Raw genomic sequence first — 27,615 nt, 5'->3', positions numbered from 1 at the left:
TCCTTCAATGCATGAGGAGTCCAAGCTGCTTCTTTTCACCTGACAGGGGGTGAGTTTCACCGGCCGGACGTAGCACGTGGAAGGAACACGTTATTCCAACCAGTTCCTTTCCCCTCCATCAGGGGCCCCGGCTGGCCAGGGGGAGAAAGTATAGAGACCACACTGTAACGAATATGTTGTAGAAATTACAGTTAGTTAATGGCAAAAAAGTTGCCAATAAAGTAGTGTAAAATTACTTATAGTTACTGTAAAAACAAATTACAGTAAAGTACTGTATACATGTTTACAGGTTTTAACTGTAAAAAAATATTACAGTAAACTACTGTATACCCTTTTTACAGTTTGTTACTGTATATGCATTACTTTTGGTTATTGTAAAACAACAGCAATTAATTGTAAACCAATTTACAACATTATATTGTATTTTTTGAAATTACAGCTATTTACTGGCAACTTTTGTTGGCAATAAATAATTGTAAAACAACAGCAATTAATTGTAAACCAATTTACAACATTATATTGTATTTTTTGAAATTACAGCTATTTACTGGCAACTTTTGTTGGCAATAAATAATTGTAAAACAACAGCAATTAATTGTAAACCAATTTACAACATTATATTGTATTCTTTGAAATTACAGCTATTTACTGGCAACTTTTGTTGCCAATAAATAACTGTAAATACATAAACACAGTATGTTGCTGTAGAAGGTTTTTTACAGTTATTTAGGTTTATTTTTTACATGCAATTAGTGTTTGATCCAATTAATCAACATTGCATTAAATTCTCTTCAACCATTACATAAAACCCAGAGTCTGATATGCAATAAAACATTTATTAAAACTTTACATTACAAGGTCACACCTCCCATTTTTTCCATCCCCTAAAACAAACAATATTAAGACTCTCCAGAGAAAAGTGCAAACTTTAAAGACATTTAAAAACAGTGATTCTGAACCTTTGGGCCTGGTCCTACTAATGGGCGGTCAGGCCACGTACCGGTAATTGGCAAAACACTAGGATTTTATTGAGAATAATTTGAAAAATCTTAACAAATTTGAGGGGGCCCTGACCAAGAAAGGTTTGAGAACCACTTATATTTAAAGGTTTAAAACATGAAAAGAAAAAAATTATCTTGTTCCCCGACAAGATGATAACGTACAACATGTACACATTTTTTATGTTGTTTTACATCCATGATGTACCTCCAAACAATATGTAATTTGTCATCGTTTCCAATTCAGTGTTGCATCATCAGTCTAGTTTCCCTGTTCTACCAGAGGTGAATGAACAAAGAAGCTTGGCTAAACAAAAATGTCACTGCTGTGATCAGTGTGGTAAACACTTCCCTACAATGTCCAAACTTAAAATACACCAGAGAATTCACACTGGAGAGAAGCCCTATGGATGTGGTCAGTGGACAACACTTCTCTCAAATGTCAATGCTTAAAAGCCTCACTGATTTAAAACTTGAACCGCCCCAGTCGGAGAATTCACACTGGAGAGAAGCCCTATGGATGTGGTCAGTGGACAACACTTCTCTCAAATGTCAATGCTTAAAAGCCTCACTGATTTAAAACTTGAACCATCACAGCCAATAATCAAGCCAGCAGCAGCTGATCTAGATCCAGACACAGCATTGACAGTGCCGTTAGCAACTGCCAGTGCTTGTGGACTGGCACCCACAATCTAGGTCACCCACTACTAGCCAGACTAGCTGAAAAACATTTAATTCAAAAAAAGAAAAAACAACAACATTTTGTTCCCTGACAAGAAGAAAACGTACAACATTGTAGAACCATGTATGTGTCAGAACACCGTGCAAAGCCAATTTGATCTGACTAAATATAATCCAACATTAAAGTCTCTGCAGAGGTCAAAGTGCAAACCTAACAAAAATATACAGAGAAATTCAAATCCCTGCAGAGATAAAAGTGCAAACTTTCAATGTCCTAAAAGGGGAAACAGGCCTGGAAAACAAAAAAGGCCTGGAAAAGGCGTGGAACCAAACAAATCGAGGTAGACTCTTTAAAACTCACAAGGGCAAGGCAAACATTACAAGGTCATACCTCCCAATTTATTCCATCCCCTAAAAAAAACAATATGAAGACTCTCCAGAGAAAAGTGCAAACTTTAAAAACATTTAAAAACAGCGATTCTGAACCTTTGGGCCTGGTCCTACTAATGGGCGGTCAGGCCACGTACCGGTAATTGGCAAAACACTAGGATTTTATTGAGAATAATTTGAAAAATCTTAACAAATTTGAGGGGGCCCTGACCAAGAAAGGTTTGAGAACCACTTATATTTAAAGGTTTAAAACATGAAAAGAAAAAAATTATCTTGTTCCCCGACAAGATGATAACGTACAACATGTACACATTTTTTTATGTTGTTTTACATCCATGATGTACCTCCAAACAATATGTAATTTGTCATCGTTTCCAATTCAGTGTTGCATCATCAGTCTAGTTTCCCTGTTCTACCAGAGGTGAATGAACAAAGAAGCTTGGCTAAACAAAAATGTCACTGCTGTGATCAGTGTGGTAAACACTTCCCTACAATGTCCAAACTTAAAATACACCAGAGAATTCACACTGGAGAGAAGCCCTATGGATGTGGTCAGTGGACAACACTTCTCTCAAATGTCAATGCTTAAAAGCCTCACTGATTTAAAACTTGAACCGCCCCAGTCGGAGAATTCACACTGGAGAGAAGCCCTATGGATGTGGTCAGTGGACAACACTTCTCTCAAATGTCAATCCTTAAAAGCCTCACTGATTTAAAACTTGAACCGCCCCAGTCGGAGAATTCACACTGGAGAGAAGCCCTATGGATGTGGTCAGTGGACAACACTTCTCTCAAATGTCAATCCTTAAAAGCCTCACTGATTTCAAACTTGAACCGTCACAGCCAATAATCAAGCCAGCAGCAGCTGATCTAGATCCAGACACAGCATTGACAGTGCCGTTAGCAACTGCCAGTGCTTGTGGACTGGCACCCACAATCTAGGTCACCCACTACTAGCCAGACTAGCTGAAAAACATTTAATTAAAAAAAACAAAAACAAAAAAACATTTTGTTCCCTGACAAGAAGAAAACGTACAACATGTACAACATTGCAGAACCATGTAAGTGTCAGAACACTTCTGATCTGACTAAATATAATCCAACATTAAAGTCTCTGCAGAGGTCAAAGTGCAAACCTAACAAAAATAAACAGAGAAATGAAAATCCCTGCAGAGATAAAAGTGCAAACTTTCAATGTCCAAAAAGGGGAAACAGGCCTGGAAAACAAATAAGGTCTGGAAAAGGCGTGGAACCAAACAAATCGAGGTAGACTCTTTAAAAACTCACAAGGGCAAGGCAAACAAGTCCGTTAAGGAGATGGCAGATGTCAAGTCAATTCAGGCAGGAGGTCAAAACCAGCAGGTATCCATGGAACTCATCGTTGGAACTCAACATCTGACAGGGCAGGGGAAAAAAAGAACAATATAAGTATTTGCTACTATTTCAGTTATCTACAGGGCTGAGGTTTGTGGACAGTTGTGTGAATTGGTGGGGCAGGTGACAAAGAAACGTGTGGACAGAAGATGACAGGTGTGGAGAGGTGAGGGGCAATACAATGGCCTTGGGAGTAGTGACATCCAGAAACTGCCCTGTGATCCTTAGTTGACTTTCCCTTTTCTGCACAATGCCCAAGGTTTTGCACACAGTCTACTTACAAAGACACAAGAGATGACAGCCAAAGAAGAAAATAAGTGGTCCTGCACACCATATTAACTTACTAACAGTGTTGGGCAATATTATACAAGGAATCAAGAGTAATATCTTATATTACTTTTGTCCCCCCACCCGCAAAAAAGGGATCGTACAACACAATCCGTTTAGTCAGCTTTTTTTGGAACTGAATCAAATTGTTTTGAATAATATTAAGAAGAGTCACCAATCAGCCAAAAAGGCTATAAAGCAGTAATCTCTCTTGACATTTTAAATTAAATGTTTTCAAACGGTAAGGCCAACAAATCCTGCAGAGAAATATGTGCCATTTTTTTCCAAAGTAATAATGGTATATTATTGTTTTGGCAGAGTAATACAGTACTCATTACTGGGTAAAGTGATAATATTACAGTAATATATTAGTAACTTGTTACTGCCCAACACTGCTTACTAAAGTAAGTATTTTAAGAAAAATGTTTCGGTTGACTATGAAGGTCAGCTAATCAAAATGTTCTTAAAAACATTCTGGACCACTTTTTTTCCCCCACTTCTGAACTCATAAAATCAGAGCCTGGGATAGAGATCTAAAAACAAAGAATACTGCTTTATATGTATAAAATATGACATAAGATAGCAAAGCAACATATTAAGATTCATATAGTGGGGAGAGAATGGTCCAAATTCTTTGCACATGACTTACACTTAAAGCCAAGTGAAGTCCTGCAATCGCTTCAGGAGGGAGGAGACAGGAGGACAGACCGAATTGTTCCTCTTCTCCCGCACCTTCCCACTTTTCTGGCTGAGCAGCTTCGTTGTTTTGGTGCCACTGCCAATGGTTGGGTTGATCCCAACGAAACACCTGAAATTACAAATCACACACACACTTTATGAAAAATGTGCACTCACAGAGCTCTACAGGAGAGCACATCTTTCGAGTTACACAAGATAGTTCTACTTCAAGCTGAAAGTTACCTTTGGATGAATTCCAGGGTGTAACAGGCGTGCTCTTGGTACACCAGGTTGAAATTGTAATAAGCAGAAAATAAAGTTGCAATTCCAGCCAGGAAGTTTGTTTGTGGCGCCACAACGACCCGACCCTCCATGCTCAGCATCCATTGGGTAGATGTGAGAACTTCACCTAAACATAGACACATGGTTTGCATTTTAAAAGTTTTTCTGCTGCTTTCCACATACAATTAGACTGTAAAACATGACCTCCATATTTATCTGCAATGCTTTTAAAAGTGTATACACTACCTAAGATAATTAGACGTGGAGTGTCGGGAAGCTTCAATTTCCTTTCCACATCTGCTGCTGTTGCCAACACCTAAACGACAGAAACACAAATTACAAATATTTAGTCATTGCACCCGACCTCAACAGTTGAGGAGAACAGCTTCAAATTGGGCATATTACAGTTTACAGGTGTACAAGAGTGATATCATCTTTTTTACAACCAACCCACACATTTTGCATAAAATTGTATGAAGAGTAAGAAAAAAACAAAGTACAAATGAAAGTAAAATGAATACCAAAACAATAATAATATTGGGGTCCTGATTTTGATGGAGCGCTAGTCATGTCTATGTATATTTAATGAAAAAAAGAAATCATGTGGCAGCCAAGTTGTGATATGTATGTGCTATGATTTATAACAGCAACTACAGATACTAGACCACACTTACAAACATTTCCAGATCTTAGATAGATGAATGTATGACCTGTATGATGCAACTCTACCAGTCCAAATAAATTGACTTTGAGAGAACCCAAGTTTCTTCATTGATAGAGAGAAACATTACATGGTACCAGGAGTGGTCATGATGGAAAGTGTGAAGCTGCTAGACGCAGTGAATTGGACTGGTAATGTGGATTATGAGTGGCGTACCTTCAAACAGCGTCTGATACACGGAGGATTGCACTGCTTCTGAGTTCTGACCGGTTTATACTTAGTTGCACGTCAGTATTGTGCACTGAAAATAGCAGATCTACAAGCTCCAAGCTCTCACAATGCCACATTTTAGCTATTTTCAGCCTACAATACTGACATGAAACTAAGTACAAGTAAGACGAATGCAGCTCGTAATAAGAACAATTAGAATAAATTACGAAGTGTGTGGTACTGTAAAATTAGTGAAAACAGGGCCGCCACGAGAAGGCTCAGCACCACTAGCCCCCTATTTTTGTTTCTATTTTTTTTATTTTTTTCTATTTTTCTTCAGAATGGGTGATTGTTGTAAAATACATTTTCAAAGGCTTGTCATACTCACATCTGCTTGCAAAATCAGTCCCTCTAGGTCTTCCTTGAAGTGTGCCATCAGTGTTAGGATCACACATGGTGATGGGTCATGGTTTTCTTCTTGCTCATATTTCGACAGGATGCGCTTGACCTCATCAGCATTAGACTTCTGCTGGAAAAACCGAAGGATCAGCATCTGTTTTTCGTGCATAGACTGCTCCATTTTCCCCAGGATGTCAATGTCTGTGAGTAATTGGAAATGGCTGTACAGGAACTTTGGTGTGAACAGATATGGCCACTCATTTTTCAGCTCATAAATCGAAGGAGATGGGTTGGCATTGATGACTTTTCTTTGTAGGTAGTAGGTTTCTTGCATTAACCGAGTCAAGTGTCCTCTCTCTGCACCAGTTGGCCCCTCAGTGCGGTACAGGTCTTTCATTTCCCTCTGCTTCTCTTTGAGACTCTCTTCAGTTTCATCTGGTGGACAGTCAGGCTGCCATCTCACACAGCCATATTGGTCAGCTGGTCCTCTCGGTATGTCTGCAGGCGCAGGTAAATCTGAGCTCTTCCTTTTCGGCGCCCTTCGCCTGGACAGAGTATTTCCACGATTAAGATGAGCGGCTCTTACAGCTATTTGAGATGCTAGGATTTCATAGCCATTACCAAATGTTTGGTTCTCTCCTGGTAGGAGATCAGCAAAGCTGCTGCAATGTTGCTTTACAATCCTCTTGGCCACTATATCACAATGAGATTTTTTGGGATTCTCAGTCAGCCTCATTTCATCAACGATAATTCGTACCATTGCCTTTCTGTCTTTATCGGATGCACGACATCTGTTTGCAATGGCAGTTGTTATACCAATAGGCATTCTGTGCCAAGGAACACAGAAGTTCTCAATCCAGTCATCTAAATGGACAGTCACTCTGGAGCTATTGCCACTGGCCCGACATGGCGTGCTGGAGGGTGAAAACGAGCCGGAACTGTCCGAGCTGGGTTCTACAGGAATCAGTGTCATTGTCACTCGCTCTAAAAAAAAAAAGGGGGGGTGGGGGGGGGGTGGAACAGCTCAATAACTGCAAATAATAAAATCCAACTTGTTCAGTAAAATTAGCAACAAATGTGACAAATTACATAACATGTATACATTATGTATCATACATAGCTTTACATTTTATGAAATTAGCATTTTTTAGTTTGACATATTTCATAAACAAGACTAAGACATACCTTCAATTTTCCATGCATTGAGAAGCTTCCTACATTGGATATACGATAGGTTGCCATCGGCATTAAGAACATCCTCATTGACTAGATACAGGTCAGCTCGGGATTCCACTCCAATGGATGCCAACTTGACCAGGAGGGACTCTAGTTTATCCTCTGGTAGGCTAGGCAATACTGCTACCACAGCTTCTTTAATTCCTTCCTCAGGTGTCGCCATGACAGTATCTGGGAGAGGGGGAGGACACATGTTAGTATCTGGGAGAGAGTGATGCAATATAATCACTTTTGTCCCATTGAGATCATATCCCATTAGTGGATGATAATCAAGGAGGTCTTCTTGCTTAACACACGTGCAGTTTGTATCCTGGTCTACTTCGGTCAGACTGTGAATACCCAAATCAGCCATCGCCACAGCCCGCTGCCTCTGTACAACAAAGTAGACAAAATCACTATGATGGATCAAAATCAACTTAATCTCACCCATGTGAAGGCCCTCATCATCTTGTCCTAGAACAACATGCATTTCTTTTTTGTACTTTGTGCCTTTGAAAGTGACAGCATTAGTGACTACAGTAGTCTCATTTGTGAAGTTAAGTGGTGCAGTTGCTACTTTGATGCTTTCATTAAAATCATCAATATAGAATTCAGTTCCCTTTTCAACCTGGATTATAGGAGGGAAAAGACTGCCAGCACTTAAGTATGATTGAAGGAACTGGTGTCGCTCTGCAAGAGTAGCACACAGGTTCTTAAAGTTGTGCAGTTTTCTGGCACACTGTTTGAAGAAGGTATGCTTGCTCTCAAATCTCAAAGTCCAAAGACGGATGAGAGGTCCAAAGCGTAGAATCAGCTGAGGATAGTGACAGAGATAATGGTGCTTTGGTTTGAGGGCATGCTGTGGAAACAGCTCCACTCTGGACTGTATATATTCCTCAATGAGGACATGCAAGTATCCAATCTGAGCAGTAGTAATTGCTGGTGCACATACATAAGCAACCATCTCTCTCATGAGCAAAATCAACTTCCAAACACCATTTTCACATGGATTCTTGATCCTGTCCCCAATTAAAAAAGGAAGAAATCTCAACAGGCACCAATTCTGGACAGCATGGCCACTTAACTTTTCACTGCCTGGGTTGAAATCAGGGGGTTTGTCACCTGCTTCATTTCCGAGGTATGAAGTGTGACTTATGCTTCTGTTCAAATCTATATAAGTGAACTGTTTTTCCTGGTTTACCAAGTGGTTGATACACAATGCCAGGTCAACAGAAACAATGCCCTCAAAAAGGTCATGTCCGAGACATGGTGGCAGACCATGACAAACATGAAAGTATGATAGCTGGTTGAACATGGAGTCAAATTTTATGCCATGCACTGAGTCTGTGCCACCTGCTGCTAGTTCTTCTACATGCTGCTGATATGAATCTTTTGTTCTCTTTGAACCAATGGACAAGGGACTCTCATGAAATGTCTCTCTGTCTATTTCACAAAACCTACAGAAAAACCGACTCCTGCTGAAATTTTCTAAAAAGCCTCCAATGCAATGAGAACCAAGATTATCTCCAGCTATAGCACATACCGAACCTCGAATAACTTTGCCATCCCTCAAAACAATACCATTGTTCTCTAGATCCTTGAGATCTTTTATCAGTGGACTGAAAACCATTTCTTGTCCAAAAAACTTGAAGTCTTGTTCCCGGCAGAGAAGAACAAGTTGCATGTGATCAATATTTGATCTATTGTACGGCAAAATGTCACCAAGTGTCAGATACACTGCCAGTACCTTGTGTTTTTTTCGGCCTGATCCTAGTGGATTGACAACCTCAAAAGAATCTTGATAAAGAATCAAGGCTAAGGATGATGTTTCAGTTGTAAGTAAGACATTGTCAGTAGTATTCTGTCCATCCCATACATCCGTGAACACATCACAAGTAGAGAGGCGAGAATGGGCCATTTCATACTGCTTTTTGAAATCCTCTGATTCAAACAGGGATTCGAGAGTTTCTTTTATTGGCACATATTGTGCAAAGCATTCTTTTCCTGACGCATCTGTACCTAGATACAAGGGCAGAGGGTGAACATAATTGAAACTGTTTTTAAACACTGACTTGCGCCGCTGATCTGTACGTAAAATGTTGTTACCCCGTTTTAATATGTCATTTTTTGCAAGCTCTTCAATTACATCTGTAATAGCCATGTCAGGCACCCCAAGCACGGACAATTTCTCTTTTAGTTTTGAAAAGAGATGCGACTGAACAACATCATGAATATCGTTGACCTCTTCAATGATAGTCTGAATAACTGATGCGGGTAAAAGTAGCTTAGACTGAAGCTTTAAATAAAACATAGTCAACTTCTTCATAAAGAGGTCTTTATCCACACCATCATAAAGTTCACATGTCTCCGGCTGTTCCTCAGTCTCAGTGAGAGAGGTGGAGGGCTGACTCTCAGTTTGGGATGGGTTTTCAAACTGTGCTGTGTGTTGAAACATTGCCTCATCATGCAATTGCTCGGCTGCACTGTTTTTGTGTGTTCTCGAAATATGAGATGCAAATGTGGATTTCACACCAAATGTTCCCTTACAACCCCTAAAAGGACATGTTATTTTCCTGCCCTCTTGTATATGGCCTTTCAAATGATTAAGGAAATCCTTAAGCTTTGTAAATGTGATTTGACAAAATTCAATCTGACAAATCAGTGTTGTGCCTATATTTTGGTCTGTAGCACTCCTCCTGTGGGATTGCTTATGATCTCTGTATAGGTGAGACTTGAATGCTGCAAATTTTTTGAATGCACGGGTACAATCAGGTACACCACAGGTAAAAGGGCAGTTTGGGTCATTACTGTGAAGTCTCATGTGACGCGTAAAACCTGCTATACTTTTACTCTCATAGCCACAACGTTTACAGAGATACATTTCTGGGCTCTGGTTTCACCTGAAAAATAGGTATTTTCACTCTTCTTCTCGTGTCAGGTCTTGGCACTGATGATCACTGCTCACTAGTCACTGCCAGCCAGGTGTTTTCTGTCAACAATACAAACAAAAAATGGCTTAACAAATCTGAGTGCACACAAAAATCTGCAATGTTAATTTACTATATAACTTAACTGTACTGTAGGTACATTATTCATAGATAAAATAATTGCAGTCAAAACAAAAGACCTGCCAATCATTCACTACATGTAGATTAATATTACAGTTTCCCTGTTGTGAATAAGTATGTGCTAATTGCACATTCAACACAAACATGAAACAAACTAATGTACATTTAGTGGGTTCATAACTTCATATTAAAGATAGCTGAGCACATATTCAATTTCTAGCCTACAATATCATTCATGACTTGGCCCACATTCAACACAAATGGCTTTTTTCATTAAATAAACTTGTGAATATAAAGTGGTTAACAGTGATGATACTGTAGTTAAGAAGAGCTACAGTACATCACTTTAATTTGCAATACTACAACGACAGTATTTTATGACTGGGACAACATCCCCCCCCCCCCCCCCCCCAAAAAAAAGAAGCAAGAAAAAACGGAAAATAGGCGGATTTTAATGGCGGTTTTTGGATATTATCTCTGGAATGGAAAGTCCAATCGACTCAGTTTAAAATTAGTTGGATACGTGACTTTGTTGACAATAAGCACATTGTTTGGAGACTGGCCAAAAAGCCAAACTACACACACAATGCGTCGCGCCGCAACGTGTCGTGAGCTTGTTGATCAGTGGTACAAGAATAACAAGATGCAACAGTCACGGTCAACTAACACGTTGGATATAACATTTTAACTCCATAAACTAATTCAATTTACCAACTTGTCACGTTGTCAGTAGATAGAAGCACGAAAGCACCCAGTGGTTTGTAAACACTCTGTAATCCCCAGCAGCAGCAGCCCAGCACACTGCACACAGGCGTTTTGCTTCCTCTCTGTTCAAAATGAATAAGCTCCGCCTTGCGTGTGATGCAACCGGATGCAACGTCATCTTTTGATGCAGTAATTCAATGTAGGAACTACAATGAAAGTAGTTCACTACATTATTTCAATGTAGGACCTACAGTGAAATAGTCTAGAGAGTGTAGGCATTTCTAGGAAATGTGGGCACTTAAAGGGGAACGCCACTTATTTTCAACATTTTACTATGTCATTAATATACCTTACAGTTGTTATGAAGTACATCTCAGTGACATCACAATGATGTACTTTATAATGTTATTGATTTTTTCAGACCTCCAGTTCTAGCCAGGCAACACAGAATGGGCCGGGGGGCTTTTCTTTATTAGGCTATTTCCACACAACAACTCATAGTAAAATGTTGAAAATGATCTGGGCACCCCAATGTAAAATTGGCTATTTTGGCCAAATGTAAAACATATAGGCCTATACTGTATATATTTTGAAAATGATTTAAAGTATACAGAATATGCTTACACATTCAACAATTTAAGGGGAATTTCATTTTAACATCAAATCAGGCTTTTGTGTTTCACCCCAGATATAGTTTTTAAGTTGCTTGATTCAGTATTTAGATATGTCTGTGTGTGAGGAATGATATAAGGTCTACCCTTGGATTCATTGTGGAACATTAATCAAGAATCTGTTGTCCGTTTTATGACACCCAAGCTGAAGGGGGTGGGTTCGTTGGAATCGTGTCGCCCCCTGGGGTGTCTTTGGGGTTCTCAAGGTTCTCAAGGTACCTGTAGACTCACTTTTTGACGCTGCATCCAATGCACATATTGCTGTTGCTGTGCGACGTCTAGAAAGTGGTGAAATAGCAGATGGAAGGGGAAACACATAGTATAAAAATTAACATGTACTTATCTAGACTTACTTTTCGACGCTGAATCCAGATATCATAATGTCGAGACTGTCCGATCCCAGGAAAGTGGTCAAAAAATGGCACCAAGGTTTTGTAAAAGTGTCACAAATGCACCCAGAAACGATATATTTCCAATGTTTTAAAATAATCAAGGGATATGTATCCCCACTTACTTTTTCGACCCAATTCCAACAGTGGTGGTCTTATCTCTCTACGATGTCAGGAAGTGGGTGTAAACGCCTCCTATCGGTCCCTAGCCCTCGAAACACGTCTGGAAAAAAGTGAGACCATTTTCGGACTCAGCACGACAAGCTGAACACGATGATATGTGTTTCCCAGCACACGGACTTACAGTTCTCTTAATTGGCTAGCGTTAGGGTTAGTTTTCAACGCGCGATAGCTCGGGAACGATAGGTCTGTCAGCCAAGTAATTCACATTTGCGCGTACAGCTCTCCAAAATCTACGCTCCGATATGTCCACCATTCTCGTGCGACACCCGTAGCAAGAGTTCTCCAACTCTGACCTGTAATCCACAAGCCGTATAGACATGCTAAACCTCACAGTGTATTGAATGGTGAAATGCTAACCCTAATTTTGAGAACCACACGTCCGTGCGCGGGGAGACACATATTGGCGCGTTCGTCGAATCGATAGCTATGCGTGGATGTAAAGCACGCCCATTTTCAACCTTTGTGGGAGGAGCTATCGCGCGTCAAAGTCTAACCCTAGTTTTTTGAACCACATGACCGTGTGTGGAGAAACACATATCAGATTGTTCATCCTGACAAGCTATATAACATACTAAAAGATGGGCCTCTAATATCCAATGGTTTTTGACTTAGAGGCCTTAGAGAGGCTAGAAAGATAACAAAACATTTGTATTCAACGGGACCAATTCCATTAAATCCAGCGTGAGAAAGTGAGTCAGACTAAGTAGTTTTTGTAAAAAAAAAGAAAAGATTTGTGTTTGTGGGGTCCAAAAAACGTGTCTAAAAAAATATCTAAAATATTTAGAAGTGTCGTAGAGACTTGAAACCAATTCCATTGGATTCCCCGTGCTTCAGACATGGATAGACACCCTTTGTTTTAGAAGAATTGGTTTTTCCCTGTCGACTATAGCTTAAAAGGGGCTCGACGCCGCACAGGGGTCACGGGCGTGACCTTTGATAGTTAGAAGTGTCGTAGAGACTCAGGACCAAGTTCAATGGATTCAGCTTGATGAGACGAAGAAAAAAATGTCCTGCTCAAAACAAACGGACACATTTTGGATTTGTAATTGATTTTTACGCGTTGGAGGTCACTAAAAATCAATTTTTTTAAGGATTCCTCTAAATACACTTCCCCTCCCCTATGTCAAGTAAGGGAAATCTAATGGTGTTAGTTTTAACTGTCTAGAAGACTTAGAAATGGGTGAAATTGCTGTTTGAAAGTTTAATAAATTTGTCTTTGGTTATACAATGCATACATGTATTGCAAAATACATTTAAATATTGTAAAATGACAGAACAATAGGTTACTGTACTTCTATTGTAGAAATTACAGAAATCGGTTGTAAAGCTACGTTTTACAATAAGAACACAACTGACTGTAATCTTTACAATATGTTACTGTGGGAAAATGCAATAAGTTTCTGTAATGGTTTTTTTCCCATAATGCATTGCAAAATACAGTTATACATTGTAAAATGACCCAACAATAAGTTACTGTACATTTTTATTGTAGAAATTACACCAATCGGTTACAGTGCAGGATTACTGATGATTACTGAAGGGTACCTACCCTAGGGGACACGGGGAGAACATGCAAACTCCACACAGAAAGGCCCTTTCGCCAACCCTGTCTCGGGTATGGGCACTGTAGGGTATTGATACTTTTACTTGAAGTAAAATCACTGCTGTCAGTGGGAGGATGTGAATCCCCTAAGAAGAACATTTCTACTGCCATATGTATGTTTACTACATCTCTCATTATCATGTATCTCTCTCACCGAGAGCAAAGTGTTGACAAGTATAAAGAAGCAGTATTCAAGGTGGGCTGAATGCTAAATGGTCGCCTCAGTCCCGTGAGCTGGTTTCTTGAAACCGCAGCACCTTAAGCGCATTATGATAATGATTATATAAGTGCATACTAAGTGGACGGTCTTATGCCATTTGGTCCAGTGCCGCCTGCCTTTCTGATAATGGATTTGCATTATGCAGGAAGGGAGAGAGGCGTGCGCTTACAGGCGAGTGGATGTCCACTTGAGTGGTATGAGTCGCTGTGTGTGTGTGTGTGTGTGTGTGTGTGTGTGTGTGTGTGTGTGTGTGTGTGTGTGTGTGTGTGTGTGTGTGTGTGTGTGTGTGTGTGTGTGTGTGTGTGTGTGTGTGTGTGTGTGTGTGTGTGTGTGGTGTGTGAAAAGGTAGTCGATGGGCATTTTTCGTCATAGTTGTCTCCACCAGGCCGAAGGCATGGGGAGAGAGTATGTTTTGCACTCCGTCCGTGTGTGTGTGTGTCCGTCCGTCTGTTACCAGCTAATCTCCGGCACCGTTAACCCGGTCGATGCCAAACTTTGCACACACACTCCCTGGATGCCAACGATGAACCTCTGCCCCACATTTTCCAGAACGGCCTGTTATAGCGCCACCATGAGGCAGCTTTTCAATTTTTTTACCTAAAACTGCACCGATCTGCGTGAAACGTTGCATGCACACTCCCTAGAGGCCAAGGACAAACCGTTGACCTGCATTTTCCGCATCTGCCTTTTATAGCGCCACCAGGAGGCCGACTTTTGTAAAACACATTTTTTGATATTACTCCTCCAGATTCTGTCCAAAAATCTCACAAATCGTTACACACTATCTCTATGGTCATGTGCTCAAGTCGGATCTGTCCGATATTTCATATTCCATCCTAATTGGCTATAATTAGCTTTCACAGTTTGCAAGATTGCCCCGTTTTGAACAAAAGCCTCAAATCATGAACGCAGCATGCAATTTACGTGAAATCTTTCACACATTTTCTTACTAGGCTGAGGAATATATCCCACCCTTTTCACATTGGCCTGTTATAGCGCCACAAACAGGTTGATTTTTGCAAAACACATTTTTGGAACAAAATGCCTCAAAAACATGTTTATATTAATCCTAAACATTTTGCCAAACATCTCACACAGTCCTATCCTCCTGGTGGAGACCTGTGCCCAGAAGGGCACTATTTCTAGTTTTAGTTGCTTTCGTCATTTAGAGGTTAGGTTTGAGGCTTTAGGGTTGGGAGTCATGCAGTGTAGTCCCGTGTCAGCGTCATGCTTTAGGGTTGGGAGTCATGCAGTGTAGTCCCGTGTCAGCGTCATGCATTAGGGTTGGGAGTCATGCAGTGTAGTCCCGTGTCAGCGTCATGCATTAGGGTTGGGAGTCATGCAGTGTAGTCCCGTGTCAGCGTCATGCATTAGGGTTGGGAGTCATGCAGTGTAGTCCCGTGTCAGCGTCATGCATTAGGGTTGGGAGTCATGCAGTGTAGTCCCGTGTCAGCGTCATGCATTAGGGTTGGGAGTCATGCAGTGTAGTCCCGTGTCAGCGTCAGGCTTTAGGGTTGGGAGTCATGCAGTGTAGTCCCGTGTCAGAGTCATGCATTAGGGTTGGGAGTCATGCAGTGTAGTCCCGTGTCAGAGTCATGCATTAGGGTTGGGAGTCATGCAGTGTAGTCCCGTGTCAGCGTCATGCATTAGGGTTGGGAGTCATGCAGTGTAGTCCCGTGTCAGCGTCATGCATTAGGGTTGGGAGTCATGCAGTGTAGTCCCGTGTCAGAGTCATGCATTAGGGTTGGGAGTCATGCAGTGTAGTCCCGTGTCAGCGTCATGCTTTAGGGTTGGGAGTCATGCAGTGTAGTCCCGTGTCAGCGTCATGCTTTAGGGTTGGGAGTCATGCAGTGTGTGTGTGTGTGTGTTGGGTTGGGGTGTGTGTAGGGTTGGGAGTCATGCAGTGTAGTCCCGTGTCAGCGTCATGCATTAGGGTTGGGAGTCATGCAGTGTAGTCCCGTGTCAGCGTCATGCATTAGGGTTGGGAGTCATGCAGTGTAGTCCCGTGTCAGCGTCATGAGGCTTTAGGGTTGGGAGTCATGCAGTGTAGTCCCGTGTCAGCGTCATGAGGCTTTAGGGTTGGGAGTCATGCAGTGTAGTCCCGTGTCAGCGTCATGAGGCTTTAGGGTTGGGAGTCATGCAGTGTAGTCCCGTGTCAGCGTCATGAGGCTTTAGGGTTGGGAGTCATGCAGTGTAGTCCCGTGTCAGCGTCAGGCTTTAGGGTTGGGAGTCATGCAGTGTAGTCCCGTGTCAGCGTCATGCATTAGGGTTGGGAGTCATGCAGTGTAGTCCCGTGTCAGAGTCATGCATTAGGGTTGGGAGTCATGCAGTGTAGTCCCGTGTCAGCGTCATGCTTTAGGGTTGGGAGTCATGCAGTGTGTGTGTGTGTGTGTTGGGTTGGGGTGTGTGTAGGGTTGGGAGTCATGCAGTGTAGTCCCGTGTCAGCGTCATGCATTAGGGTTGGGAGTCATGCAGTGTAGTCCCGTGTCAGAGTCATGCATTAGGGTTGGGAGTCATGCAGTGTAGTCCCGTGTCAGCGTCAGGCTTTAGGGTTGGGAGTCATGCAGTGTAGTCCCGTGTCAGCGTCATGCATTAGGGTTGGGAGTCATGCAGTGTAGTCCCGTGTCAGCGTCAGGCTTTAGGGTTGGGAGTCATGCAGTGTAGTCCCGTGTCAGCGTCATGCATTAGGGTTGGGAGTCATGCAGTGTAGTCCCGTGTCAGCGTCATGCATTAGGGTTGGGAGTCATGCAGTGTAGTCCCGTGTCAGCGTCAGGCTTTAGGGTTGGGAGTCATGCAGTGTAGTCCCGTGTCAGCGTCATGCATTAGGGTTGGGAGTCATGCAGTGTAGTCCCGTGTCAGAGTCATGCATTAGGGTTGGGAGTCATGCAGTGTAGTCCCGTGTCAGCGTCATGCTTTAGGGTTGGGAGTCATGCAGTGTGTGTGTGTGTGTGTTGGGTTGGGGTGTGTGTAGGGTTGGGAGTCATGCAGTGTAGTCCCGTGTCAGCGTCATGCATTAGGGTTGGGAGTCATGCAGTGTAGTCCCGTGTCAGCGTCATGCACCCAAAAATATAGGCGTTCTACGTAAGCTCAGCTATTTGCGTTGTGCGACACCGGTGCTACAACTGAGTATAACTCAGGGTTTAGGTTTAGCTGCAAAACGGCAAAAAAAATAAATAAATCAGAAAATCGTTGTCCTCACAAATATAGTAATGCAAAAAATGTTTGGGCTTGCACTTGCGTGCTCGCGTGTGCGTGTGTGTGTGTGAGAGAGACACTCTGAAGGGATGGATAACTAATCGATAAGTGGAGGCCAGAGCACACGAGGAGAGGAGACAGTCATTTCTGGAGTGAATTGCCCCCCCCCCCCCCGTGCTGCTTATTGTAACCAATTGAGTGTGTCATGGATTAATTATTCAACTTCCAGAAGGCATGCTGATGCTGCAGCACACACATTCACACAATCCCCTTACAAAAGCACCAGCATCCTCGTATAATAGAACCAGAGCTGGTTCATGAGGTTTGTGTGGTATTTGATGATGAGGCTCAGTTGGAGCTCATAAGGGTTCATCCTGAATGGTAATTGTGTGGAGGAATGGGTCAAAATCCACACCTGAGCAGTGTGGCTGATTATTTACTACATACAAGTGTCTTGACGCTGTCAAAGGCTTCTCCACTGTGTACTTTTTTTCCCCCCCTGTGTTAATACATGCACTTAATTACACATAATTATTATTTATGGGCTTGAATGTCGTGACTTATTTTCATGTGTGGATTATTTAAGTTAATACCAATGTCTGGTAGAAATTTCCTATGAATTACATCTTTGGAAATAGATTTACTGAAGAAAAAAACAGGTTGACACGCGCAATACTTATTTCCCCCATTGTGTGGATTTGGAGTGTAGATTTATCACACAAATATTTTCTAAATGGGGACACCAGGGTTTCTAAATGGGGACACCAGGGTTTCTAAATGGGGACACCAGGGTGAGGCAACCTCCCTTTTTTTTGTATCAAATTCAATTCATAAGGTTATTGTGCCAGGTTAACTTTCCTCTTCTAACCTGGATTTGAACCTGGTTTGCTGCGCAAGTGCTGAAATGTTTACCATTTGAGATAATAGGGTCAAAATTGTGTCAGATCCTGTGTCTAGGTGAGACATGACCTTTGACACGATCTAAATGTCTCAATAGAAGAGCTGGGAGACACAATACAACCACCCCAACTTGTATAAGTTAGATTGTGTTAACAGATTGTTACAAAATTACATTTTATTCATTAAAAAAAACAATGTTACATAAACTGCTTTAAGTCATAAGACCTGGTAATTAAGACGCAAAAAATAGGGCCCTATATGAGTGACTGACAACTGACAATGGCCAACACACTTTGCCCGGGTATCGTCTGTAGAATTGGGAAATAGTTTTTATTTTATTTTGGTCTTATTGTCATTAGAGAGAAATGGAGAACAGGTCGGCATGCATGCCGGAGGTAAATAAAATAACCCACAGTGTGTGCATGCTGTTGACAGCTTACATTGTCACGCTACACAGGCACAATTAAAGTGAAAAAGCTGAGTGGCACGGTGACAGACTGCTCCCAGATAATGGGACCGCTTGAATTGTTAAAACATCATCGTTCCATGACTTCCCGGAGTTTAGAAATGACAGGTGGAAGGCTGGTACGTTACATTTAGCAACAAGATCATGTTCATTTTGTGAAACCGCTCATCGGTTTGAAGGAGCACTGACGCGCACTCTGCCTGAAATAACATTATGCACGCATTAGTGTGATGCAAAAATAATTGGCATCTCCGGTTCCTGCACAGTATCCTGAGTGTTCAGTTGAAAACTGAGCATGTACAAAGGTCAATTTTGTAACATTTGTGCACTCCGAGTGAGTGATTATTTTTTTGTCAAAAGTGGTAAATTCCCTCTATATTCTGATAATTGCTAAAGCCTATTTGTTCGTAACAGAGGTCTCCTCATCTCTTGCTGCTGTACTCCCTGCCAGTTCGGCCCCGTTTCTTCCGCGGCCCTGAAACAGGGCACTCCTCGCCCCGTTTTTCTCACGTTTACTGGTTTCTCAGTATAACAAATATATTATAACTAAAATCTAATTAAAACAGGGAAAAGCCTTTTGCGTTTTTTGTTTTAATGAGAACAAACTTTATTTTAGTTCTATATCTCTGCATGTTTAACGGCACCGTTTTGTTGTTGTTGTAAAAGTAGGGTTTTGTCAAAAAAGCTAATGTGCTGCCTATTTCCTTCTATTTGTTAATAAAAACCTTCTTCTTTGAATTGTCCCCCCATTTTAACATTACTGCCGTCGTTTCAGTTTAAAAGTGACTTTGTGAGGCGTAGCACTTCTTCAGTAGCAGCAGTTTAGTAGACAGCTACCGTTATTTAGAGAATTGCTGAGCCATGAATGTTCTTCTGAACGCAAACACATTTTCCCACAGCATTGTTAATAGAGTTAGTTATATAAAATATTAATTCAGGTGACATTACAGTGGCGTTTGAATGTAAAGTGGTTTGTCACACTGCTGTATATGCTCAACGAGGCCTCTGCACAGGGTCGGGAACTGTACAAGCAGTTGACAAAGTATTTAACTTTGACAAAGTATACTCCTATGCCCTACTTGATCATACTACAGCACAGTATCTTGTATCGGTCATTTAGTTTTTGTCATCTGGAATGTTTTAGTTTATTTTGTCTAGTTTTAGTCTATTTTGTCTAGTTTTAGTCAACTAAATGTCATAAATGTATCCCTCTAAAATAATCAAAGTTAAAAAAATACATAAGCATACTACATTAAAAGTACAAATGACAAAGTGCATTTTCTTTTTAATATCGCTGCATCGCTATTATTGAAATTTAGAAATGTTCCCATAGGTTTTCCATATTGCGTGTGTTCAAACAATTTTTAATAGTGGCAAAAATGGCAGAAAGAGTTTGTAAAACATTTGTCTTTGGAAATGTAGCGGTGTGACAGTCATAATGTATACAAAAGTACAAATACTCAAGTAAAGTACTTATACTCAAGTACATGTACTTAGTCCACTACCGTGTACAAGTGACAAAATGTCACAGTATCTAAATACAATCTTTAGTGAAAGAGGGCTTACTTAATAATATTGATTGAGATTAAATTGCATTGGGGGGGGGGGGGGGGGGTATACAGATGAATGCAACGATTGATCTATCAAAATGTGGTAATAAGTCATTATGATGCATATAATGTAACATGATGGGAAATTGATTAAGATGGAAGATTTCAACGCGGGTAACATAATATGCGAGAGGGTGATCGAGTATAATGCTGACCAGATCAATTTAGTGATAAGTTGGAAATTATGTCTGGACTCCATTTTCTGTATGAAATGGCTCTGTGAATCTTTTGAGTGCTGTGGGAAAAGGCTTATTATTTATTGTAAATTACAATAAATAAGTGTAAAGAAATAAAACTATTTTTTTTCTTTTTTTCCCCTGTTTGTGTAATACTGGAGGTTCAGATCAGTATAGAGCTCCGAAGTCTGACGTCACTTTCAGTAGAGGTCGTCAATCGCCAGGTTCATGTATTTGTTTATTTGCATTGAGATCCCCAAACGGCGATTTTAGGTCGCTTCATATAAGAACTGTGTTTGAAAAATAAACCGACCACCTCGGCGTTTCTGTCAGGGGAGTGGCTGTGCGTCGTTAATGATGTCCATTCATATTTGATACAGCCAGTTTCTAGAGAAAATGGAATTAATGTGACCGCAAAAGCCTTGAAACTACATATGAATGCAATGTCGCTGAGCATATACGTCACGCCCAGCTGTCAACATATTGCGTTCCTGAGATTCCTCGTTGACGTAAGCTCAGCTGGTGGTGACTCGACTCGTACTAACCACGATACATTATATATCAATAAAATAAAAATAAAAATAAACATAATTAACGTTCAGTTTCTGTTGTGCGACGGGCTGCGGGCAGAAGCAGCCTACCCGGAAATGTAGTCTCTGGGTTGTTTGGCTCGTTTCTAACGCTTCTTTTGTTACTCTTTGGGTATATTTGTACATTTCCACCTTCAGTCGATGCTTCATATCCATATGAGTGAAAAGGCCGGGGTGATCGGTTTATTTTTCAAACACAGTTCTTATATGAGGCGATCTAAAATCCCCCTATGGAGAGTACAATGCTTATAAAAACATACAGGAACCTTTGAGCTCACTGCCCTCTGCTGGTAGTAGAGGGCAGTGACGTCAGGACTTCGGTGCTCTATATAGGCTTATTATACAGCTTGGTTGAATGCTTGATTCTGATTGGTCAATCGCTAAATTCAGCGGTGTGTTATTTCTTGATAACAGACCGCTCCGCTCTATAACAGTCCACTGTCTAATCAACAGCTCAGAGCACCTGCTGCACTGCTTGGATTTTATGCTGTACCCAACATGACATCCATGTAAATAAACACACAATGTCATTTAAAATGGTAAATGGTGCATTTATATTGAACTAAACATTGCTCTCAAGAATGTTTTTGAAAACATTTGAGGCGAGAAATGTACGACGCAGTACCCAAAAATTGATTCCATTTGATCAACACTCACGTCCTTGTTTCCGAAGCATTTCTTTGTGCAATGATGTCCTCCGTGGTGGAACCTCTAGACATCAAAGCTTCCCAGTGCTTTTCCACTGCGTATTACCCATAGAGTATATATATAATAGAGACTGAACTAGCGCGAAGCTCCGCCCCCCCAGCTATTCATGTCAGTGGAAGTTGCTCAGTGGCGTTTTGAAGCACCCGGAAGACTGCCGGAAGTCCCTCCCAGGACCTCAACTTTGAGGTCCTGAGTGACGTAGGGCAACCGAGCGCTCAACGTTAAAGCCCAGCTGCACGGGGTTTCCCGGTCATGAATCCACGGGTCCGCCTGTAGTCCCTCCTCCTACCACTAGGACCCAGAGCTTCAACGTTGGAAAGTCTGCCTGCCCCCTTGGTATTACCGGCTCAACATGGCCCAGCTCCACTCTGATGATCTTTTCCGGTTTTTCATTAAAAAGGAGCAGCTGGTACCTTGGACTGTTGTGTTGAAGCGAGCTGTGGTCACCAAAAGGGAGTGTGTGTGTGTGTGTGTGTGTGTGTGTGTGTGTGTGTGTGTGTGTGTGTGTGTGTGTGTGTGTGTGTGTGTGTGTGTGTGTGTGTGTGTGTGTGTGTGTGTGTGTGTGTGTGTGTGTGTGTGTGTGTGTGTGTGTGTGTGTGTGTGTGTGTTTTGATTGTATTGCTGTATTGTTGTATTGTGCTTTATGCTTTGGCAATGTAAACGTATGTTTTCTCATGCCAATAAAGCCCTTTGAATTGAAGTGTGTGTGTGTGTGTGTGTGTGTGTGTGTGTGTGTGTGTGTGTGACTTTATTTCATATTGTCTTTCGGGTGGAAACCTCATATGTCCAAAACTCTTGCTAATTCAAAAGCATCAATACTATCATCAATTAGATCCACAATCTCGAAACACATTGCGAAGTTACATTACTTTTGATGCTATTGTGTGATGCTGTAGTATGATCAAGTAGGGGCAATAATTTACAAAAACAACATAACATGAATATGTAGATAAGAGGTTTCTGCCTGTCAGCAATGATATCATATAAGTAGTTGTAGGCTTAGCTGTTGTCTCTGTTGTATAGGATCATATATAGGTATTCAAAAACACAGTGAATTTGGCTTTGATATTGCTTGCATCCAAGAGCTCACAGTTCAAGAAGCTCACGAGGATATACAGTATATATCTCCCTCTGAGGAGAATCTATACAGCATAGCAATCTATACCGCATAACAAAATCATCAGGGAAGTCCCAAAGGGTTTTGCTGAGATCTGTGCACCGAGCTCCACAGGAATGGGAGGTTGAATTGTTCAGTAGGCAGTGCTTTTATTGGCGATGATATACAGTATAATATGTTGCCCTGAAAACCCAGGTTCAGGCCTGGGCCATGGCTCAATGGTCCAGGCACCTTGGCTGGTAATCCAGTCTGGCAGTGTGCCGTGGGTTCGACTCCCGATCCCGACGACCTTTACTGCATGTCTCCCCCCCATCTCTCTCCCCATTTCCTGTCAGCCTACTGTCTGTCCCTCCATAAAAAATATAAAATAAAGGCGAAAGCCACAAAAAAAACATTTAGAAACCCCAGGTTCAGACCTGCAGTTAATACCTCGCTCACCCCACCCCACCAGATCCAACTTTGTGGTAACCCCCAGTGACACAAGAAAATGTCAGCGACTTTCCCTCTGGTAATTCTGTCCTATAATTGTGCGGCCGATTCAACTTGCCGTGACATTTGTTTACAATTGCTCGGTGCACTTGTCAAAGTGCAGCACGAACGCTAACTGAACCAAATGATAAATGCAATGTAACAGTGTTGCAACTTCAACCTCAATGCACCAAATCTACTGAATTATAGGTGTGAAGTGCCCTCAGATACACAGTAGAATGGTCTACAAAAGCAAACAAAAACATGATCTTCTACCAAATTCAGGGACGGTTGACATACATACCACAAGATCTGCCGTTTTCTTCCAGATTAGATCAGTGGTTCTCAATCTTTTTCATGTCCAAAATTATGTATTTTGTTGCGGACCCCATAACCAGGGGTCCCCATACAAGAGACCCCATAACCAGGGGTCCCCATACAAGAGACCCCATAACCAGGGGTCCCCATACAAGAGACCCCATAACCAGGGGTCCCCATACAAGACCCCATAACCAGGGGTCCCCATACAAGAGACCCCATAACCAGGGGTCCCCATACAAGAGACCCCATAACCAGGGGTCCCCATACAAGAGACCCCATAACCAGGGGTCCCCATACAAGAGACCCCATAACCAGGGGTCCCCATACAAGAGACCCCATAACCAGGGGTCCCCATACAAGAGACCCCATAACCAGGGGTCCCCATACAAGAGTTGTGTTATGTTTCGCAAATTTGTCACATTTCTTCAAGAGTTTTTCGGAACCCCCTCAAAGACCCCTGGAGGTCCCCGGACCCCACTTTGAGGACCACTGAATTAGATCCTCCTTAGCATCACATACAGTATAGTATACTGTATGTGATGGAACCAAATGGACCCTTCACTGCTATATAAATGGTAAATGGTGCATTTATATAGCGCCTTTATCCAAGGGGCTTTACATAGATTGTGCATTACATTCACCCATTCATACACCGATTGCGGCGGAAGCCATGCAAGGTACCAACCAGCACATCGGGAGCAATTTGGGGTTCAGTGTCTTGCCCAAGGACACTTCGACATGTAGACAGGAGGAGCCGGGATTCGAACCGCCGACCCATGGATCATTGGACAACCTGCTCTACCTCCTGAGCCACAGCTACTGTATAGCAGTAGTACCAAGGGGCCAGTGAGGCTATTCAACGTTGAAGCTCTCCTCCCTAGTGGTAGGAGGAGGGACTACAGGCGGACCCGTGGATTCATGACCGGGAAACCCCGTGCAGCTGGGCTTTAACATTGAGCGCTCGGTTGCACTTCCGCATTTGACCACCAAAATTTGGTGGTCAAATGCGGAAGTAGACGTTCTGAGACGGTACTTCCGGCAGTCTTCCGGGTGCTTCAAAACGCCACTGAGCAACTTCCACTGACATGAATAGCGGAGGGGGCGGAGCTTCGCGCCAGATCAGTCTCTATCCTTTTATATACTCTATGAGTAGTACAGTATACTGAGTATACTGTACTACTGCTATACAGTAGTATATAGCAGTGATTCCCAAACGTTTTTGCCTGTGACCCAAAGAGAAATGTCATGTCTCCCTGGGGCCAAACTAGTGAAAATAGCAGATCTACAAACTAAAACTAACTGTGACTCAACATGTCTTGTCAAAATCAACACTGGTTTGCAAGGACACTGGTCAATGACAACCAGCTGCATTGAGGGGGGTGTTCTCTGCAGTGGAAAATGTAGAGTCTAGAGTCTAGTTGTATTCCATGAAGCCCACTCAGCCTGGCCATCCACGGCGAGACAGCCGTTGAAGCGTGCGGTGACCCGACGCGTTTTGCGAGGAGAGAGTTGCAATGAGCAAAGTTTGGGTGTTAAACTGTTATCACTGAAGAGTGGAGCAGACATCTCTAATTTAGCGTATTGAGCATTCAACCTAGGATACACAAGCCTTCTAAATAAGAAAGGACGGAGAGAAAGCAGGAGTGAAAAAGGAAATGTGGTAAACCCGGTTGTTGACATATCTGCGGGGGTGACCTCAATATCCTGCTTGCATGTGGGAACGTATCGAGATCCCAAACGATCTATAATGAAGTATGTTCTGCTTTTTTTTTAAGACTCCACAAATGTGGTTGGAAAAACAAATGCACTTTAGACATGAATACTGCATGATAACTATATTATGCTTTCAAATACAGTATTACCCAAAACAATAACGGGAAGTTGGGAACACAAAAGCGAATGTTGTCCTATGGCATAAGTACCACTGCATGGTCCAGCCACGCGTCCACATGAACCCTTACGGTTCTGTAACTAAATGGACCCTTACACATCTGTGACTGTGAGAGAGTGTACAAATGGAACCAAATGAACCCTTACGGTTCTGTAACTCTGAGAGAGTGTACAAATGGAACCAAATGGACCCTTACACATCTGTGACTGTGAGAGAGTGTACAAATGGAACCAAATGGACCCTTACACATCTGTGACTGTGAGAGAGTGTACAAATGGAACCAAATGAACCCTTACGGTTCTGTAACTCTGAGAGAGTGTACAAATGGAACCAAATGGACCCTTACACATCTGTGACTGTGAGAGAGTGTACAAATGGAACCAAATGGACCCTTACACATCTGTGACTGTGAGAGAGTGTACAAATGGAACCAAATGGACCCTCACATGTCTGACTCTGAGTATACAAAATACAAATGGAACCTATTAAACTGGGCGTCCTTGAAATGTAGTTCTATAGCATTCACCCAAACACAGGAACACATTTGGCAAAGTATAAGCACATGCATTACACACACAAGAATGCAGCTACTGTATGCTATGCATGTATCGTATACACATGCACATGTATTTATTCAAAAGCAACACCACCAGGCAATAACCTGTTTTCTTTTCGTCTTTTTTTCTCCTCAGAGGTCTACACACACATTGAGTACAAAGCTGGAACAATTTCCTGGGGAATTGACAATCAGTGGAGTCTGTGCAATTGATTGTGAAGTGTGTCCACCCTCTCCTGCATCCTAACTGGGGTAGGAACCTCACACAAAGCCTGACAAGACAACAAAGGTAGTTTGACAGCTTGGTGTTGGCTTGTGGCTACAACTGAATTCATTAGTATATGTGGAATACAAGAGCACACACCCATGTGACCACACACTGTATTATCATTGCTGTCAGCATGCTGTCCAAAGCTGCTGTTTTTTCTTTCCAAAGGATTCAATATAGTTGGATAAAATATTTTTAAGTGGTGCAACCACTTCCTTAAGTGACTATGTGTGTGCCTGGGTGGCTGGGTGGGTGGCTGGGTGGGTGGGTGCGTCTGAGCACGAAAACAGCATGGTTGTCACCACCTGTGCGCACACACACAAACACACGCACATATCAACTGTATATATGGTGATTTCGGGTGGGCCAGTACAGTACAGTGACAGTACAGTACAGTAGAGGGTACAGTAGAGGGACCCCCACACGGTAACTCTGTCATTTCTCAACCGTTTCGGACGCGGGGCAGCTCACCGGAATCGGGCCGGCACCCTGGGTGCGTTCCTGTGGGTCTGGAACCCCCCCCCCCACACAAAGTTGCACCACTTACTTCACACAGGTGTGATTTTTTAAGTCTGTCTGTGGGTTTATAAAAGCCACAGACAGACTTACACACTTTCAACCTGGTGTCCCTATTTTGAGCATGTAGGCAATTAAAAAAAAGATTTCTTTTTTACTTTTAAAAAATTGTCAAAATTTACAATTTAGGCATTTAGCAGACACTCTGGAACACAAGATTACTGTATATGCATCAAATGGTCAACAAAGTAACCGGGCATCTGTCTGCATAACATGCTATCTACCTTTGCCTGCAAGGTCTTCAAATAAGCCTGCAAGGCCGTCAACATAGCCGCTCAAAAGATATTGTGATATTGCGTGATATGAGCTGGTAGATGAAAGCTACTTTTGATACTTTTGTGTAACGCTGTAGTATGATCAAGTAGGACATTAACTGCCACAGTTTCTCTAGAAGAGTCTGATGCCGCTGCCAGCATTTTTACTAATCTTTCGAGACCAATATATATATATATATATATATATATATATATATATATATAATATTTTGTTCTATGACTATGCAAACACCACATTTCTGTATACGTTTTTCCGCTATGTTCCGTTCTTTAGTTAGTGGCAGTTGAATATAGCTTGTTTTCACACAAAAAACAAACAAACAAACAAAAAAACTGTCCTTTGATAGGTGATCAATTGTTTTTGATCGCATTATTTCTCACAGGTCACACAAGAGCACCCTCAATCGTAAACACTGAAAACACCAAATGACGTCTTTAGACATC

General features: G+C 41.9%; 1 protein-coding gene across 1 annotated transcript in view; it reads left to right on the top strand.

The window, feature by feature from the left end:
* The window catches only part of LOC306940981 (uncharacterized protein), a 121,102-nt gene extending 94,775 nt beyond the window's left edge, over positions 1 to 26,327 (top strand). The window contains exon 4 of the mRNA XM_079526284.1: positions 26,189 to 26,327. Within this exon, the coding sequence (XP_079382410.1) occupies positions 26,189 to 26,265 (77 nt within the window). The 3' untranslated portion in view covers positions 26,266 to 26,327. The remainder of the gene's footprint in view (positions 1 to 26,188) is intronic.
* The last annotated feature ends 1,288 nt before the right edge of the window (positions 26,328 to 27,615 follow it).

Source organism: Electrona antarctica, assembly GCF_951216825.1.
Source record: "Electrona antarctica genome assembly, chromosome: 17".
NCBI classification, from domain to species: Eukaryota; Metazoa; Chordata; class Actinopteri; order Myctophiformes; family Myctophidae; genus Electrona; species Electrona antarctica.
Note: the sequence above shows the minus strand (reverse complement) of the source record. Positions and strands in the feature narration are given on the sequence as shown.